The 20155-nt window shown below is 39.1% G+C and overlaps 1 protein-coding gene across 2 annotated transcripts; it reads left to right on the top strand.

Moving 5' to 3' along the window:
• The first annotated feature begins 357 nt into the window (after positions 1-357).
• Positions 358-19571, top strand: THOC1 (THO complex 1). 2 transcript variants are annotated; one of them, XM_030444078.1, is made up of 22 exons: positions 373-455; positions 1393-1466; positions 1575-1635; positions 2341-2407; positions 3426-3544; positions 4794-4842; positions 5347-5442; positions 5735-5817; positions 6343-6416; positions 7024-7132; positions 8324-8455; positions 8907-9007; positions 10745-10811; positions 10989-11039; positions 11651-11721; positions 12582-12605; positions 13019-13114; positions 13947-14012; positions 15328-15411; positions 15637-15784; positions 17235-17313; positions 19123-19571. In XM_030444078.1, the coding sequence occupies exons 1-22, from the start codon at positions 408-410 to the stop codon at positions 19416-19418; spliced, it is 1995 nt and encodes a 664-aa protein (XP_030299938.1). In that variant the 5' UTR covers positions 373-407; the 3' UTR covers positions 19419-19571. The 2 variants fall into 2 exon arrangements, with proteins under 2 accessions (XP_008495818.1, XP_030299938.1); XM_008497596.2 differs by lacking the exon at positions 12582-12605 and having other exon boundaries at positions 358-455.
• The last annotated feature ends 584 nt before the right edge of the window (positions 19572-20155 follow it).

Below are 20155 nucleotides of genomic sequence, written 5' to 3' on the forward strand. Positions count from 1 at the left end.
GCTGCGCCAGCCAAAAAGTTCCATTTCCTAACACGCATTTGTTTATTTTTGCAGGGCTATTTCAGACATCTAGCATTGAAACAACGACAGAACTCCCACTACACGTGGCTCTGAAGGAAGCATCCACAAGGCTGCCGTTCAGCCTGCAAGCGGCTTCCCCTGAGAGTACCTTACTGGCGACACAAAAACACCTCCACAGTTCTCTCCCCTCACACCCTCCCTCCCCAACCTCCGTGACCGTTTGCAGATGGCGGCCGCCCAACGGCCCCCCAACGGCTGCCGGAGGAGCGAGTGAGGGCGGCAGCCCCGCCCCGGGGAGGTGGCATCCCCAGGATGTGCGCAGTCCCGCTCGGGGAGCATTGTGGCGTCATCGGCGCGCGCCGCGGAGCGTGTTGGAGTTGGGGATCATGTCGCCGCCGCTCTTCAGCCTGCCCGAGGCGAGGCTTCGCTTCACGGTGAGACCCGACAGGACCGGGCGGGGGTTGGAGTGGGGAGCGGGGGCTCCCCTCCCTCTGTACCCCTCAGAGTGGGAGGGGGGGACGCGTCGGGGTAGGGCTTGGGCCTCCCCGCCCGCCTCCCCCTCACCTGAGCGACTGCGCCCGCATTCCCGTCCGGGGCTCCCGCTGAGGAGCGGGCCTGGATCTCCTTCAACGACCGTTCAGCGCGGATGAGATAAAGCGGTATCGCTTTGGGGATGGGCTTCGGATCGGCCCAGGCTAACCCGCCAAGGGTGGATGTGCTGTTCGGTGAACTAAAATGAATGTAAAATAAAGCGAAATGTAATTGTGGTGTCAGCCCCGCAGCAAAACGTCCGCAGCTTAATGCATTTCTCTCTTTTGTGCCTCTGCTGAATGATGCTTTTCCCTTGTCAGAGCTGGTGGAGCTGGGTATGTACCCAGGCCTCTGTATCCCACTCTCAGCAGCCTAGTTTTTTGGGTAGGGAGGATGGGATTCAGGCAGAAGTAGTCGAGGCACAGACCCTGGCACCATTCAGTTGATTCTGTTACAGGATTTAGTACTTTTTAGACCATCACGTTAGCAGGAGTCATGTCCCAAGCCACCCTGACCTGCCTGTGAGGAAGGTGAAGTTACGTGTGTGGGACCCGAGGCTGTTGCAGATGCAGCCCCTGGTCACAGCAGCATATCCCTGTAGAAATGGTATTTTCACCACACTGCTAACCCAGGTTTGAGGTGTGATGCTTTTGAAGCTCACAGGCATCATTTGGTGGGCACTTGTTATTCGCCCTGCTTGTTACAAAGTTCTCATTGTAAGCTGAAACACGGCGTGTGGCAAATGGATTTCTCTGTATTTCTCCCCATTGTTGGCCAGAGCAAGGAGGAGACCCTTACGTTTTTGTAGTGGTTCTGTAACCTTTCTTTACATCTTGGTAGAATTCCACCAGAGAGGCTCTGAACCACAAAAGTATCAAGCCGTTGCTGAACGCATTTAACCAGATTCCTGGGAGGTAAGTGAATGCCACTTGATTTTTTTTAAAGGTGCCCATTCAGTTAATTTTTAGTGATCTTGTCCCTAATAGCTGTTATTAAATGATGTGGATTGTTTGCATTTGCAGTGAAAATGAGAAGAAGTGTACTCTGGATCAAGCTTTTAGAGTTATTGTAGAAGAAGAAATAGTAAGTACTTCAAACTGCTTCAGCTCGTCTCTTAATAAAGCTCAGATTTCTGCTCGTAAGTCAATGTACTAATTTAATAGCAACTTACTTTAGAATAAGGAAATATTGCTTATTAAAAATGTGTAAAAGTTATCTAATTTAAGATTGAATGTAGATGATTAAAAGAGACCAGTAGGTAGGACAGAATGGCAGCATTTTCATGATACCACACTGTAGCTTGGGATGTTGACGTAGCTTGTTCCAGCAATTCTTTGTAATGCTTATGTCTTAAAGTTCTACATTTTGAAATTCTAGTTCACAAATATGCACTTATTAATTTATTAACTCCCCTTTTGAGAGTGGGGTGGAGCAGGTTATCTGTTACTAGCACATAACAAAGCTTCCTGTCAGATGAAAGAATAATGAAGGGAATCAAATAAGGGGTTTGTTGGTAATTACTTGAATGAAGGCTGAATGTGGGATAATAATTTGCAGAGGTTAATTAACACTGTAAGTATTGTAGAATCTCTAATATCAGAATTAATCAAAAATGTTGCTCACTCAATAATAATATATAAACTGACAGATTTAATAGATTGTTCAAAGTTTGAGAAAGTTGAATGTCAATATTTGTTTTAAGGATGGCTGTTTGGAAATAGGAATTTTAGTTTTGGTAGATGGATTTAGGTCAGGATAGAGAAGTTTAACACTTTTCTGTTTGTTTAGATAAACAAAGCACCATGTGACAATCTCCTGGCAATTATTTCTCTTGCTATTAATGGAGTCACAGAAGGTGAGCATGTTTCAAATCTGATGGCAGTTTTAGGGACTGTTTAGGGTAATTTTAAGATTTTGATTTTTGTAACTCATCCACAGCAGTTAGCTTTGATAACATGTGGCCCTTACACTAGTGGCTGTTAAGTCTTTCATGGGAGGAATGAAGTATAATGGAATTAAATTCAGTTATATGTGTGCCATTAGTGTTGGAATCTTTTTTTCTTTTTTTAGTAGAGGAAGATGCATGGTTTTGGTTGCAATATAATTTTCTTTGTTTGCCATCATAAATGCTTAGAAGTTTCCCATCATAATTTCAAAGATGAAACCACTGAGGCAGAGAGGGTAAATGACTCGTAGGGTTCTCTGCCAGTTGCTGGCACAGCTGGAATTAACTTCTGAATATCTGTTCTTCTCTCTCAGTACTGACCTGTTGGCACAGGGTTTTTTCTTTGGATACTTGAATCTGTTTTGTGTCTTTTGTGTCAGAGACCAGACTCTTCTGAAGAGTCTTTCACACTCTTCCCTCTGTTCATTCACATTGTGCATCAAATAACTGCTTGTTACAGCAAGTATAGCTCAACCAGGGATGTATTTTACGAACTGCAGGATTATGAGTGTTGTGATGATAAGGAATGTAAGCATGACCAAACTACAGAGTGTGGATAGACACGCTTGGAGCATTGGGTGAAGAAAAGACTGTCAAACTTAATGGGTGGCTGTTTAGAAGTTTGAAAGAGTCCTCTTGCAGTCTGCAAGTAGTTGCAACATTGTTTCATACTTGAAGGTTTTAGAACAGTTATTCTTATAATTTGTTTTACTTTAGTGCAAAGCTGTTTTAAACCTCAGCTTCATGCCTGTACATATAGACATAATTTTCATGGAAGTTCACACTTTAACCCAGGCTTTTTGTAAGGATTTGTAGGACCCCAGGAGAACTTTTAGCTTATTTTTTTAACATTCTTTTCCTTAACTGCCATGCTTCTATTGCATTTCAGTTCAGATTTGGTGACCAAAGTATTTCCTCTTCCTCATAGGTATTTGCACTGCATCAACCCCTTTTGTCCTTTTGGGTGATGTTCTGGATTGCCTGCCATTGGATCAATGTGACAGAATTTTCACTTTTGTGGAGAAAAATGTTGCTACGTGGAAATCAGTAGGTATTTTTCCAGCATGTGATGTAGTTGTGCCAAAGCTTCTGTCTACCCGAACAATTTTTACTTATTAATTTTAATTGGCTTTTTATCTGTTGATTTTAAAATAGTGGCATTGAGCACATTTTGTTTAGAGGATAAAAAATGTCTGGACAGCAGAGGTCAGAAAATTTATAATAAATCATAATTTTGACTAATGTTTATTTCAAACTAATTTCTCTACAGTATACAGTTTGTCTCATGTAGAAACTGGAAATTCACTTCTGGTGAAGAGTTTGTATGAATAGCATGTCTTTTGACTTATTATTCGGGTTCTTCCTTGGAGCTGCAGGAGATTCCTGCATCTCTGGTTTGCAGGGAAAGCTTAAAAAGCTTTTTATTACAAAGCTATAGTAATATTGTTTATGTTGCCCTAAAATATTTCCACTTTTGAGAGACAGTCAGTGATTTGAGGTCTGTATGAGTGGTTTATGCTCTTGCTCTGCCATGGTGCTGTAGCAGATGAGCTGCTGTGAAAGGCCAATGAGCTTCTTGTGCTGCAGGTGCTGTTAATTAAAGAGGGAACTCGGAATCTGAGGCAGAAAGCCTAACCTGCCAGCATTTTATTCCAGCATCATAAGAAATCTTGGATCTTGGTATCCTTAATTTGCTTTTTGGCAGTAGTGCCAGGAACACAAGTGTCAGCAACTCTATAAGAAACACTGAAAAGGACTCCAGTTTCTCTGTGTTTTCCTAACCAGAACTGCCTCCCATAGGCATTCACTCAGGCTGTTCTGCTGTGGGTAACACTGTGTGTCCTGATATATTCACAAACTGTTTCTTATTGTTAATTCTAGTATCTTTCAGTTTCTTTCTCCTGCTGACAGATTACTAGTCCTGTGAATGCTCTGTATCTCTTTTATATTGCTCTTTGTTTATGTGTATAAATAATGTATGGAATAGTAAAGGCAAGTGTGAAAGATTAGTGTGTTACAGGAAAGAAGTGGATGCTGCTCTTGCAATTCACTGTAACTTGTGTGGTTTTCTGTAGAGAAATTGGATTTAAATGTTATGGTTTATGCTTTCTTGGTATTTGTGGGACTGTTTGTTATATGTTGCTTGTTGTATCTTTTTGTGTTTTGTGAATCCTGCCTCTTATTTAAGGGATAATTTAAGGAGACCTACTTACTCATGGCTTGTGATTGAATTAAAATATGCTTAAGAAGGTTTTATGATCTCTTAAGTGATCTAAATACCTTTATTACTTTTCAGAACACCTTTTATTCTGCAGGGAAAAATTACTTGCTACGAATGTGCAATGGTGAGTTGTAGTTTTTCAGGGGTGTGGGGGAGAAATTAACTCCCAATCTCAGCAAATGAGAGTTTAATAATTATATATATATTGATATGTGTTCAATAAGTAATAAAGTTAAAAGGCAAATCACTCAGCAGATACTCATGAGCCTTGCTAATTAATGTAAAGTCATTCTAACATTAGGGAAATCTCTTCATTCTTAGAAGTCATTATAGAAGAATATCTGAGAAATATTTATTCCTCAGCAATGACAGGACTCCTGTCAGAGGCTGTATTTGAGTAGGGCTCATTTGAACTTAAAAATAATTGCTGTTGAAGGTGTTAGGAGAATTGGTAGAATGCATTTGGAAAAAATATGGCTGATCTGATGAAGTTACTAGGATTTAAATTCAAATTCAAAATCTTAGCTTTCTTTCATAAACTGTAGATTATGTAATTAGCAAGTCATGAATGCTACTGTGTGAGAAATCAGTATAAATACTAATATTTTTTACTTTTTACAATATTTAGACCTCCTGAGAAGGCTATCAAAGTCACAAAACACAGTCTTCTGTGGAAGAATTCAGCTGTTCTTGGCTAGGCTATTTCCACTTTCAGAAAAGTCAGGTGAGATTTTTTGCATTTCATCACACTTAACATCTAACAAAGATTAAAGGTGCTGAATCTTTCAAGTTCATGATGGTTGCAGACCAAATTCAACTGAGAAAATCACTTTGCACTTGTATCTTAGTTCTTGTTTCTACTCTTAGTATTGTGACTGTCATTTTTTGTGATTTCAAGAATAAGTTTTGAATACTGTTACTGAGCATATATTATGTCAGCATCTCATAAAGGACAAACTGGATGAACAGACCTATGAACTTTACAGCTTCTAAGACTGACCCTTTTTTTTTCACAGGACTGAACTTGCAGAGTCAGTTTAACCTGGAAAATGTTACTGTTTTCAATACCAATGAGCATGAGAGCACTCTAGGACAGAAGGTGAGAACTCCTGTCATTTTTCTCTCATTCTGCTGTAGATATACAAGATTGTTTGCACAAAATAGGTACTACTGTGCTTAATATTCAAAATTGTATGTTCATAATTTGGTTGTCCCTGCTCCAGACCAAGGTGCTGATTTTGAGAATGGGCATGTTACATTAATCTGCAGACTTTGAGGGAAAAAAGGTTGATTTGATTGTGAGGCATTAGCCTCTATACATCACTTACTGAAAGAAGTTACTGATGGGTCACTTCCTGCATGAAGTTTCCCCCACAGTATAGAGAAGGTAGAGCTGTCCCCTCAGCTTTTTTCAAGAAAAGGCTACCATTGCAAAGTTTAGTAAGGTGTGAAGAGAAGAATTTGCTGTATATCTTACTGGAATAATACTTTAGAGATCTTTGGAATTACCAGCTTAGGCTTTCTGTCCTAAAATGTAATAGAATGTTTGAAATAAAGAACACTGTGGAAACTGTGCAAATTATAGTGGCATTTGTGTAAGCTTTAAAGTATTTTTTCCTGTTAGCACACTGAGGAAAGAGAAGAAGGCATGGATGTAGAAGAAGGTGAAATGGGAGATGATGAAGCACCAACAAGTTGGTGAGCTTACAGCAATTTTAAAAAGTTGAAAAAAAACGTTATAAGGTGAAAGTTTGGGAAATATCCTTAAATACTGTTTTCTCAATTCTGCTTATCTTCTGCCCTCTCAAGATTAGATACAACCTAGTAGTATCTTAATCTGTTTAAGTGGAGTTGCCTGTAAGAGCACAAAATCTTCAGATCATTTGAAAAAACTGCATACCTTGGCAGAGAACCACTCTGCTGTTTTCTCTGTTTGGCAATTTCCCCAATTATCTTTACAAAACTTTTTCTGTCAAGATGTATTCAGGGATTCTGAGCACATACTCTATATGCTTTTAGAAGAAAAAACTTACTTATCCCAAGACAGTGAAGGACTCCTAAGATCCCTTTTTCTTACTATTTTTGCTTGTAATAAGAAAATAACAGTGGATTGGATGGAAACTCTTTTAGGGACAACCTCTGAATTACGGATTTCTCCGTAAAGATGACCTATTGATTCATTATTTCACTTTAAAAAATTAATGACATTTTCTAGGATTGCAGATTCTAGGATTGCAGTTGTCTTGAATTGAACAGTCCACTTTCAGTATTGTTTATTTGTTTGTTTGTTTGTTTGTCTCCCCAGTTCCATTCCAATAGATTATAACCTGTATAGAAAATTCTGGTCACTTCAAGACTACTTTAGAAATCCTGTGCAGTGTTATGAGAAGGTCTCATGGAAGACTTTTCTTAAGGTAACCCGAGTTCATGCTATCAATCCTGCAACCTTAGTAAAATTCACTGTATATACGAGTAGGAGAGTGACAGCATAAGTGTAGAACAGTGCAAATGCTAATGCCATAGAAAAATAACAGTGCATGAGGAAATATATTTTGCTAAAGTCAGCCCTGGACAGTATACAGTATTAAGATTTACAGTAAATCCTCTAATAAAACTTGTGTAAGTCAATAGCAGAAAGATTTCATATGCTGCAACAATGCCAGATTGTGATTTATCAGCTGCAAAAAGTAGAACTCTGGGGACTGGTATTTTTGTTTGTTTATTTTTTCACAAGAAGGTAAGTAGTTCTACCTAGTTCTTACTTTAAAATAGTCATAATTATCCCAGTGGAATCCTAAAGATGACTGGTTTGTAATGAAGCAAATCTGTTTATAGAAGCGATAACTTAAATGTCTCCTTCAACCAGATGTCTCAGTTCTGTTTATAATGTTGAGGGTGGTTTTTTGCTAAGCTCCTGTTTCTTCACAATTTGCCACTCAGTATTTATTTAACAGCAAGAAGCCTGTTGGTTTTTTTTTTAATCATCATCTTCAGTGTTCTGGTAATAAGAGGTAACATCTGTTCAGACATTCTAATATAAATCTAATTAATGAGGTCTACATTCTCAGCTTTACCAAAAAAACCAAAATAACAAAAAAAATCTTGCAAAAACCCCTGTTGTGTGGTTCAGAGCAACTGAGCAAGGCCAGTTCTTTCAGATAAAATTTCTGGTTTTTAATTCATTGGAGCTTTAAGACTCCGAATTGGTTTTAAGAGCAGCACTACAAATTTAATTCTTGCTTACATGCCTTCGTGTATATTCTGGACAACTTAAATTGAGTTTGAATGTAGCACTATCATTATGTGGGCCTTTCTTGTTTAAAACATCAAACAACAAAACAATTTGCACTGTTCACAACCCATAATATTGCTTCTCTTAGCCTATTTTAAATACCCCTGATGATTAGGTAGTCTGAAATTATAAACTTTCACTGTCATATGTTTCACTGTTCAGAGAAGCTCTACATATTGGTGGCAAATTTGGTAATTTTGATGGGCAGATAGCAAGTTTAGACATGATTTTACTTGTTTGTCACTAGTCTAGTGTAGTTTTATAACTACGAAGTTTTTGCATTATTTTAATGTAATAAATTACTGTTTTATAGTACTCAGAAGAAGTTCTGGCTGTTTTCAAAAGTTACAAATTGGATGACACTCAAGCTTCCCGAAAAAAGTTGGAAGAACTAAAAACAGGAGGAGAACATGTATATTTTGCAAAGTTCCTAACTAGTGAGAAGGTATGTGCTTTCTCTTAGAATCACAGAGGCTGGAGGAACCTTTGTCCAGTTCAGCCTTCCTACTCAAAGCTCTTGGGTAAAGTAGGTTGATCAGTGCTAAGTCCAGTTAGGTTTTGAATGCCTCAAAAAGTTTCTCTAGGTATCCCATTACATTGTTTGTAATTTTATTTTAGATAGCTTTATTCTATTCCTTTTTATTTTATACTTTCTTTGTGAATTGCCTCTGATTGATGCTTCAAAGCACTTCTATTTCTGAAATAAGTCTACTGTAAAGCTGACATTTATTTACTGCATTTGATTTGTATTATTGCATATAGAAAGGGAAGCTAAAAGAATAAACAGTTAAAAATCTGCTGCCTTTTTAAAATTGCCTTTAGAAAATGTTTGTTGGACTTTTCACTTAAGCACTTTTAGTCTCTTTAATGTGTAATTACTTGTTGTTGTTGTTTAGCTGATGGATTTACAGCTGAGTGACAGTAACTTTCGCCGTCACATCTTGTTGCAGTACCTAATACTATTCCAGTATCTAAAGGGACAGGTCAAATTCAAAAGGTAATGTGGAAATATTTTGTGTTTTGGGGATGGGGGGCTGAAAAACTGGAGATAAACAAGAATATTGTAAAGGAGTTTGTCTTCTTGTTCTCAGGTTCTTATATAAATAAACACAGGATGCATCTGAACTTACTTTGCATCATGAAAGCAGAGGTCTCATCTGACACTCTGATTCTCTCTGCATGATTCCTTGCCCTTTCTTGCAGTCTTTCTAGTGTTCATTAGACTAACTCAAATTTGCGCAGTTCACTAAGCCAGCAATAAAACAATCTGCTCATCTTTGCAGAGTTAGGTTTCTGCCAAGTTGGTGAGCGGGGGGGGAGGTCTCAGAGCAGCAGAGGTCTCTCAAGCATGCTTACGGTGAGTGCCACCCATGAGAGCAAAGAAGTCTCTCACTGGCAGCTCCAAGTTGTTAAACCAATGAAAACTACTGGTATGTGGCATCATTTTGAATATATACCAACTATGCAATGTGGCATTGGTTGCTGACTTGTTTTTTCTTAGTCTGATAGAGAATTCTGTCAAAAAACCCCTATCTTTCCCTACTCTCTATTCTAATGTTATGCTGAAGAAAATCCTATTGCTCTGTTCATTTCCTGTGCCCTTATGTGCACATAATGATTAACATTTAAAGCAGCTGTCTTTCACCTGCAATATGCTTCTTTTTGTAAGCAGGTCTCAACTTTGCAAACTGTATCAGGATGATTATCCTCATTCTATAGATTATTTACCGAGGCAGTCCAGTTGCAGAGAAGGAATAGAATTCAAGTCTTCTGAATTTTAGTTCAGTCCTGTCGAGGTGATAGTTATTTCAATGACAATTGATTAAAGTGTTTGTTAAAAGCACTCATTTATCAGTGGTCAAGGATAGCATGACATTAAATAGTCAAATATAACTTTTGGTGCAGTTGTTGTAAAATAATATTGATTATTCCTTTCCTTAAAAATGAAATTTCCCTTTTTTATATCAAATTAACTAAGAAAAGCTAGTTCTAAGTCTTCCCTGTGTTACTGACTTAGCCATGATCATGTTTATGTTTGCTATTTAAGGTACATAGTACTTCCTAAAAAGCTGGTTGGTGTTATATTGCTTTTGAGCACTGTAAACAGAATGTTAATGGTTGTGATTTCTGTGCTTCAGATGGATTCTTCTTGAACTAGTGAAAAACAAAGATTAGGTTCTCATCTGGTTTTTAATGTGTTTAAAAATATTCTGACTTATTTAGTGATATCAGGCTATGTTGTACAGATTCATGTTTGGAGATATTCAAGATCTGTATTCTCTATACAGCTGGTAGATTAAGTGTTTCTTTTACTGTGGTTTGTCTACAGTGATTCTTTAGATAGGGTTAGGAGAGTTGGGTTGTTTTGGTTTTTTTTACAAGTAAGTCTTGTGATTATGCCCACTGGCTGTGCTTTGGGTCCAGTATCAAGATGTGATTTTGAAACACACAAATGGAATTCCTGTTGGGTTAAGCTAAACCTTGAAATTGTGCTCCACACTGCACAATCTAGGAAGTGGCCAGTCCATGAGACCAGACCACATTCAAAGTCCTTTCTTCAGATCCCCTCCAATACCCCAGGAAGTGTCTGCTGTAATTGATGTGTCCTCAGCCCTCTTTTGATGTGTAGTAAACTCTTTAAATTAAAAAGAAAAAAAAAACAAAACAAAACACAGTGATCTGATTTAAATGTGCCTTTTTGTTGGTTTTTTTGTTGTTGTTTTTTCAATTCCAGTTCAAACTATGTTCTAACAGATGAACAGTCTCTTTGGATTGAGGACACTACAAAAGCAGTGTACCAGGTCAGTACAGTCAATACTTCTATAAAAATTACCTGGAAGGGTATTTAGCCTGTAATACTGTGTCAGCCACCTTTGAAGCAGTAACCACCATTTTCTTTGGTTTGTGTTTTTTTCATATGTATTCCACGACAAACATAATGCAAAAAGTTGACCTCTTTTACTCTCTTGCAATCATAGCTTCTTTCGGAAAATCCTCCAGATGGGGAAAGATTCTCAAAAATGGTAGAGGTATGTACTTTGCTGCCTGTCTGAACAAAGTCTATATAGCATGTAAAAAATCAGTATTGGTTTAAACTAGCTTTTGGAACATAGATGTAATATCTGAGAAAACTTTTTTCTCATTTTGGTAAAATAGGCATAATAATGTCTTCTTATTTTGTATTCATATTTTCCTGTGTTTTCATTAATGTGCCTTTCTTCTCCTAGGGAGAGATGGAAATGTGTGTATGTGTGCATGTGTACTAACAGAGACTTTGGTTATTGATTAAAAAAACCTACATACTTTTTAAAGTCTTTACAAAAAGGAGTGCTGTGCCCAAAAACATGGTAATAACATACAAGTGAAGTTAAAAAAAATGTAATCTTGTTTTACTTTTTTTTTTTTTTTTTTTTAACTCTGGCTACATCTATTTACTTTCCCAAACCTATTGAAGAGAGGAGATACACTGGTTTTAATACAATAAACTAGCCGCCTAAGTCTATACTGGTGACCTCCAAAATAGCATCTGAAATACATACACAGTAACAAAGTTTTTCCGTTAATAGCTCAGTTAAAAACTTCGGGGTAATTTTCAAAGGTGGTTATGCCCCTAAATATGTGCAATATTATGTTTCCCCAGCATATATTAAATACTGAAGAAAACTGGAACTCGTGGAAAAATGAGGGCTGCCCAAGCTTTGTAAAAGAAAGGTAACTATTATGAAGCAGAAGCTTGCTACTGCTTATTCCAAAGGGTGATTCACCTTCACAATATGTACCAAATATGAACATTAGTGATTTACACAACTGTGAGATTTGTACAGTTGGATGTCCCTTCTGTGTGTGCAGAAGGCTCTTAAGCTACTGCCTTAATAGTCTCAGTCTTACAGCTTCATTATGTCAGTGAAGAGATGGTTATGAATGGGTGGGGTCTCAGGAGAGCATTCCTCATTATTTCAGAGGACCTTTTTTTTTTCCCCTTAATACTGAAGATGCAGTGATTGAGGAGACTGGAACATGTTGTCTCACCTTCAGCAGACCCTAGGCTGAAGAAGGTAGTGCCTGACTTTCCCATAGACAATCTGGATTGCCTCAATTGAAGCCTTTGGCATTATGCCACTGGTGGGGCAATATACCTGGAATTTTGTGTAACTGTTCTCCTCTTAAGCACTACATTTGATTTGCCACTTGATGGTGATCACTTACCCAAAAGAAATAGTTATTAGGTGGCTTTTGCCACTGACAATTTTTTCTGTGTAAGTAATTACTAACTTGTGGCAAAACTTGAATTTTGACTCCAAATGTCTACTCGACTTGAGGTGGTGACCAGACATCCCTCTTCCACCCTTTTTTGTTCTACACACAGACTGTAGCCCCCTTGTGGTAAGGAGCATCTGAGTCATTATCTCCTTGATATGGAGAGAGCAGGTGGAGCCACCTCTTCAAGACTTCAGCTGTTGGCAAAAAAAGGGAGGGAGGCTGTGAGAAGACATAAATTACTAATATGGGGCTGGGGGGCAAAGTAAAATTATGAAATTTGACTTTTATAAATGTTCTGTCTCCTTCTTTAGATCTCAGCCAGAGTTTCAGCTTGGGTAGGTCTTACCCTAACCTCAGTGGTCTGGGATCTCCATTCTCTGATCCCATGAAATCAGGTGCACCTGGGGAAAGAACTTACAATCATAGAACAGATGATCTCAGCAGCAGAGTAGATCATACTCAGTATGTGCTGCTGGCATAGATGTGATTTGCTTTTTTTTCTATATTGGAATTCTGACAGACCTTTAAATTTGTAAGTGAACTAATTTTGGTGTATGGCAAATCCCTTTTCTTATCCTTTCTTTGTCTTCTTTCTCCTCTTCTACTTTGCCTCCTTCCACTTCTTGAATTTCAGTCTGTCTGAATGCTTTCATTGTGATTTAACTTGGCACCATATGAAGTGAAATGGTTTGATTTTGTTCTCTCTATATTACTTATTTGATACTAAAGAGCATCTTTTTTTCTTTAGACCTCCTGATTCTAAGCCGATGAGGCCTGCTAGAAAGAGGCCAGCTCCAGAGGACTTCTTAGGAAAAGGGCCAAACAAAAAAATCCTTATGGGGAAGTATGTTGGATTATTTTTTTATTTTTCCATTGCAGTGTTTCTGGGTTTTGGTTGCTTAGTTGGTTTGGGGGCTCTTACAGGGGGAGGCAGGTTGCCACTTACTGTTTTTTCTAGTCAGTAATTTTCAAGCTTCCTTACTTTGGATCTGCCAAGGGCTCTGACATTCTTTTAAAACTTGCAGTAGCCTTAATTTCCTTATAGTCATCTCTTGTTGATCCCTTCTACATACCCTCAGTGACAGGCTGAAAATCAGTGGTTTGCACATGTGGGATCAGTTTTTATACTTTTGTCCTCTTTATGGTTTTGCTTAAAAAGTATCTGTACCATAGGCTTTAAAATGGCACCCACTGGTATTTTATCCCTGGGGCAAAGAATTCTTCTTGAATTCTTCCTCTCCAGCAAAAGTGCCATATTTTGTGTGATACTAAGTGCTGCATTTTTCCACTTCATTTTTTGGAGAAAAGGTAGTCTTTTCATTGTTTTTCAGTTTAACCAGCCTAGATGGGGAAATTTTGACCTTGTCTTGAGCTTCAAGACCTAGTAGTGAGTGTTTAGTAAAATGTCCCTCTGAAAAAGCAAGTGATAAATTACTTCATTTATTTATTCATTATTTCATTTATCAAAAGAAAATGGCCTGTCTGTTTTGGAAACAGGAAGTTTCTTCCTGTTTCTGACAACAGATCAGCAAGAGATAATAATACAAATTTAATAAGTTCTTTTCCAGATTTGCAGTGTCAGATTAAGATTTCCGTTGCTTTTGGTGATTCCTAACATGCATGTATCCCAGAGTTTGGATCTGGAGATGAATATCTGTTTATGCTTCTCTTTTCAGTGAGGAACTGACCCGCCTGTGGAACTTATGTCCTGATAACATGGAAGCTTGTAAATCTGAGAGTAGGTAAGTAAAATATGGTACATCATAGTCTGAAGCTAACTTTCATCGCTCTAATTACACACAAAAATTACAATTACTACAAAATTGGTGTAAGGAAAGTATGTAAGGTGATTTTTTTATGGTATGGCATTGCACTGTGTGTGCTGGCTGCATGGATCTTTCTCCTGGAATCTTCTTACAGTTTTCTTCGGTAGTGTTTACACTGTCAGTAATTTTCATTGCTTGGTAAAGTAAAATCGAAGCTAAAATCCAGATGGAAACTCCCATTTTGTAGGGTGTGAGTGTATAATTCATTACCCTCTATAATAAAGGAAGACTGCCAAGTCTGGCTCTAATGAAGTCAGCTATTTGGCTTTGGTTTTCATGGGGACCTGTGCTTTGAACAATGCTGGATAAGAGGATGTGGGCTAACAGGTATTGTTTCAGTGCATAACAGATCTACCAGTGCTGCAGATGTAGAAAAACACAATTGCTGCCTATCCCTTCTGCTTGCACAATTGTAGGAAATACTGAAAATGTACTTTGCTAGAATACTTTGTTCAAGGTAGTGTAATCCCTTGTGGTGCAGACATGATACCTAGCATGGAAATTTGGAAAAGGAATGGGAGAATTCCCAAACTTTGCTAGTAGTGGCTGTAAAGGCTGGGTGCCTGGGGAGAAGGCACTAAGTAAGCTGTGCAGATATCCTGAGTGAAGGAATTGCTCTTCCAGTGGATGAGACCTCCTTTCTTGTGAGACTGGGATGTGCAGGAAGGCCTCTGACAGGATACTTGCATTTATTAATGGGTATAAGCTAGAACATAGGAAGTTCCACCTCAAAATTAGGAGAAACTTCTTTACTGTGAGGGTGACAGAGCACTGGAACAGGCTGCCCACAGCTGTGAAGTTGTCTGCTCTGTAGACTTTCCAAACCCACCCTGGATGTGTTCCTGTGTGGCCTGCCCCAGCTTATCCTGCTTTGGCAGGGAGCTTGGACTAAATGATCTCTGTTGAGGTCCCTTCCAGCCCCTAACATTCTATGATTCTGTGATTAAGCTGAGGGCTAAAGGTGGAACTGTGTTTGGAACCAAAGCTTTAGATTCCCCGTGTATGATTTTATTGTGCTGCAACTTCTTCAAATAGATTAAAAAAACACCCAAAAAACACAAAACAACAGAAAACTCTAAACAAGTGGCAATAAACCATGAAAAAAATTTGAGTAGGTTACGTTTTGACTTGTTCATTTTTTTTCCTGTGGATAAGCTTTAGATGGGTATGAAGGAACTGAAAATCAGCTATTTTAGAGTGTGAGGTATTAAGCTCCTTTTTTATTTTTTAGGGAATATATGCCAACGTTGGAGGAATTTTTTGAAGAAGCTATTGAGCAAGCAGATCCTGAAAACATGGTTGAAAATAAGTATAAGTAGGTCAATCTTTGTGTTTTGCTTTGTTTTCATCACTTTCATGGTCACGTTGTTAAAGAAAACAGACTGTTCTCTGCATTGCTGATAACTGTGCAGGACTCCAGTAATGTACAAAAATTTTATAAGCTTGGACAGAATTATATTAATTAGTAAAAGCCTCAGATATTCTTCTGTGCTTTTATAGATACCAGACTGTTACCAACCAAACTTGTATTTTATTCTAGGGCTGTGAACAATTCTAACTATGGCTGGAGAGCACTGAGACTTCTAGCACGCAGAAGTCCCCACTTCTTCCAGCCAACAAACCAGCAATTCAAGAGTTTACCTGAATATCTAGAAAATATGGTAATCAAATTAGCCAAGGAGCTGCCTGTAAGTAATATTATCCTATAATAATAAATGCTGAATTACATTGACTTACTGTTTGTCTCTCTGCAGTCCATCTGGTACGTGGGGAGGGAAGGGGGGAAAAAAAACACAGGAAAAAAAACCTTGTAAAGTGAAGGTTTGGAGTAAAATTGGCCCAGTCAGTGAACTCCTAAGTAACACTAAACTGACTAACCCAAGGCAGGTGCAGAGCTTGTATTCTGTGAACAAACAGTAGGGGCAATGCCAACTTTTTCTGCTGGGTTGGTTGGCAGGAATATGTTTAAACCCAGCTACTCAGGTTCTGTGTTGCAGTGCAAACCACTTGTATTGAAGGTGTAAGGCAGTGTAAAGGCTCCTGAGTGTAAGTAACTGTGGCTACTGGGGGAGCAGTAAAAGGGCAGAGTGCAGCAGCTGAAGATTCTGTGCTAAGTGTTACCAGAGCTTTACATCAAGATTTATCAGAGCTCTTCTGTCAGCTCCCTGACTGTTAAGTAAGGAAAGATGGACCTTGCGGAGCTGTAAATTTAAGGCTTTAATGCTTTGTATGCTCAGCAGAACAAATTTGAGGCCAGGGAGGGGTCTTTCAGATTTCTTGGTACACAACAGCAAGAAACACAGCTGGGGAAGAAGGTGGTTTTTAAAACAGATGAGTTAGCACACAACCCAGCAATTTCTTGCAGATAGGAAGCCAGGCTTCTGTATTTAAGACCTTTCCTGTCTATAATGTGAAACTACCAAGGTGTAAAGGTTGGATTGCAATCTACAGCTTTCCTGTTTGTTCAGCCATCAGTTAACTAAATGCTTGTAGCAATTTTTAAAAAAAATGCTGGGAGAGAAAAGCTGCTTAATATATTAATGTATCACTTTATACAATATTCCTGATGGTACTGCTGTCACATGACAAGTGGTATGGTAAGAAACAAATATGTATATAAGGCCTGTGATTGAAACATAGAAAAAGAGGAAGCATTTTGTTCATCTTGGCTGATCAATAGCTAAATCTGGGAGTGAAAACTTTGTTTTTTGCCTGTTTCTTTGCCAGTCTTAAGAAGTTTGAAAGTACAGGAAACTCTGAGGAATTCCTGAATGAGAAACAAAATTAACAAAGAAGAATAATAACTTTTTAAACTATTATCAGTAGTGGTCTCATAGACGGTTGGTTTAAAGTAATTCATCTCGGTATGTAATGCTTGGTTGTAGTTACTGTGAAAAGGAGATAATCTAGTGAAATCAGGGGATGCTTTCATTAGTTTTTTTTTAATTAATACTGTGTTTTATTAGCACATTTGTTACTGTTGTTTTGGATATGGGAGACTGGGGGGGATTTTTAATTCTCATACAGTATCATGTCAGGATTTTCATTCTAACACACATTCCAGAGGCAATCACAGAGCTGTGAAATTTCTCTTTAAACACAAAATTCATCCAGTGATTTTTAGTTCTTTCATTGTAGCCTCCTTCTGAAGAAATAAAAACAGGTGAAGATGAAGATGAAGAAGATAATGATGCTTTACTAAAGGAAAACAATGAAAGTAAGGTTTGCATGTTACCAATCTTTTCAGTTTCTCTCTTGATGTGTATTGCAGAAGCTGTGTTTTATTGTAGCTTCTATGAGGGTCACCAGTCCTGCTTATCCCAGTGGTCCTGACTTGGACCTGCATTCATCCCAAAAGGTGCAGCCTTTTTGGAACACAGGGCTTTGGTAGCAACCTCTCAGTCTTGTGGCAATATCAGTGTTGGCAGTGTCCAGCTGGTTCAAGTTGGATTAGCACTTCCATTAGGAGCCTTTTCCACACCATTTCTGCTGTGTGGTGTATGTTTACAGTGTTGGTTGGTGTTTCTAGCTGAAATTCCCAGCATTGCTGTGTAAAATCTACCTGAGTGTTCAGCAGCTCTACTTTCCTGTTCTTCCCACCCTTAAATTGCCAGGGGAAAGTGCTTCCCTCCAGCCCCTGCTGAGGAGGGTAGTTATGGGACACTCAGACATAGCTGTATACCCACTTTGAGATCTTTCATCTTCATTTAAAATACCATAAAGGTAATGACTTCTCTGTGAGCAGAGCAACCTTCCTGACCAAGTGTCGTTTCTTATTCATTCCTCTCCATGAACCAGTCTTTCTATTTTTGTCTCTTGCCTGTGACCCTGCTATGCCCTGCTTCCAGGTGTCCTTCCCTGTCTCCTGTGCATCTGCCTTTCTCCATCCTCATTCGTGCCTTCATCTCACAGCACCTTCTCCTTTGTGTGTTGTATCTCAGTGTGCTGGCTCTGGGCTCCTGGTCATGGAGTTTGCACACCCGGGTACTGATGGCAGTTTTGTTGTAAAACATTTCTGTTGGTGGGAAGCCTTCTTGGGCCTCCATGGGTCTCTCTTCTGTTGCCCTTTCCCACCCAGCACCTGACCTGTTCCTCAGTCTCCTTGCCAGTACTGAAGTTCTGTTCATCTTAACGCTGTCTGACACAAACTTTGGGCCTCACTCTGTTGAATTGATATCTTTAAATCTTGTCTGAAAGCAAAGGTGGCAGAGCTGTGGTCTGCTGTACACCCTTGTGATTAGAAATAAGGGAAGTGAGCTGAGTGCCTCTGTAAGAATATGGTTAATTTCTGTGCATAAGTAATTCAGTCTTTAGGGTTTTGGTTTGTTTTTTTTTCTTTGAATGTGTGAAATAAGCATAAGTGGTAAGCCGTAGTTTGTAGACCATAGTAAGCTATAAATGTGCTAACCCACCTGTGTAATCACTGCAGTGCTTGGCTTCTCAGCAAAGTGCAGTATTCTCTGGTTTTTATTTTGATGCCAGAATGACAGAAAGTTCTGTTAAGTACTGACTACATTAATTAAAGTTACTACCCCATTCACATTCCTGCTAAACCTGAAGCTTTAGTAACTCAGTTAAAAGGGAAGCAAACTCTTTTTGACCTGAGGTAATTCTGCATAAGTGATTAAAATCACACTGAAAGACAAATGTTAAGGGTTACTCTGTGTTTTAATACTGCAGTAGACCCGTATTGAAAATGTCAGGCTGCCTGTGAAAATCTTTATTATTTGGAGGAGGCAGTTCTGATCTACTCCAGGCTTTAGCAATTCTCTCAAACAGGAGATAACAAAAAACAGTATTTTCTTTTCCATGGGCAGTAAGGGACATTCCTCTTGAAATCTACATAATAGATCTGTAAAAATTCCTCTGTTCCTGGAGCTCTTAAATTGTCACAACCAAAGAAAAGATGTCAGTCAGTCTGTTTGTAAGTAAACAGGAGGGTTAAAATGGGGCAGATCAGGCATGATTCATGTGCAGCATCAGGAGACATTTCCAGTGTTTCCCTCATCCTTTCTTTTTCCCCCAGGCCCAGAGGTACAACGGGACAAAGCCATGACAGGGGAACAAATCGAGTCATTTGCTAACAGGCTGGGGGAGCAGTGGAAGGTCTTGGCCCCCTACTTGGAAATGAAGGATTCGGATATACGGCAGATCGAGTCAGACAGCGAGGACATGAAGATGAGAGCCAAGCAGCTGCTGGTGGCCTGGCAGGACCAGGAGGGGGCACATGCGAGCCCTGAGAATCTGATCACTGCGCTGAACAAAGCCGGGTTAAGTGACCTTGCGGAGAGCCTGACCAACGACACGGAAAGCAGCAGCTAACTCACCTCACCCGCTAGCTCCTGGTTTGGTTTTGGGGGTGGTTGTCATTGATTGTGACTATTTTGTTGTTTTTAATTGTTACTATTGTTGCCAGGTAACAGATTTTGGATTGACAGGTATTTTATGTTCAGTAAACGGTAAAACTTTTTAATACTATTGTTTGGTTGTCTTAGATTTTCTGAGAAAAGGATTAGTCTTCCAGATCCAGAATAAGGAAGCTTCATCATGATGGCAGCATGAGGAAGAGGATGGAGGAAAGGCAGACTGCAGCAGAGGTTTGGGCACCAGCAGAGCTCAGATCTCTCCTGTTGGGCAGAGGTTGGTGGTTGCTCTTAACTGCCCAGCATCTTCTGTGGTTTCTCATAGTGTGGGTAGATTTGAAGGACTTCTCTAAGCTATCACTTGAGGTGAAAGGGACCTGTTTGTGCACCTGTTTGTGAGTGGTTTAACTTGCTTGAAGAAAATAAGAGGGTTGTGACAGAGATCCAAGTCATAGTATTCACATATTCAGTGAAGAACTGGTGTCTTTGGAGGGGCGCTGTGATCCGTCAGTCTGCTCTGCTGCTGAAGAATGGGTTCTCTGAGCCTTGACAGTCAGCAGATGGGGGGTTTCCACACTTGTTTCACCAGTAATTAACTTTAATCTGCATATATTTTGCTTATATAGAACTCCCCTGAGGCATGATAAAATAATTGTGTGGTCCCAGTTTGCTCTTGTTACAGTTTGTATCCTTTTA

The sequence above is a fragment of the Calypte anna genome, chromosome 2, assembly GCF_003957555.1.
Source record: "Calypte anna isolate BGI_N300 chromosome 2, bCalAnn1_v1.p, whole genome shotgun sequence".
Lineage (NCBI taxonomy): Eukaryota > Metazoa > Chordata > Aves > Apodiformes > Trochilidae > Calypte > Calypte anna.

Excerpts from the sequence above, each read along its gene's own strand:
- THOC1 (XM_030444078.1), top strand. The coding sequence starts at position 408 with ATGTCGCCGCCGCTCTTCAGCCTGCCCGAGGCGAGGCTTCGCTTCACG. Across the intron at positions 2,408-3,425 it reads TATTAATGGAGTCACAGAAG|GTATTTGCACTGCATCAACC; the intron begins GTGAGCATGTTT and ends TCTTCCTCATAG. Across the intron at positions 3,545-4,793 it reads ATGTTGCTACGTGGAAATCA|AACACCTTTTATTCTGCAGG; the intron begins GTAGGTATTTTT and ends ATTACTTTTCAG.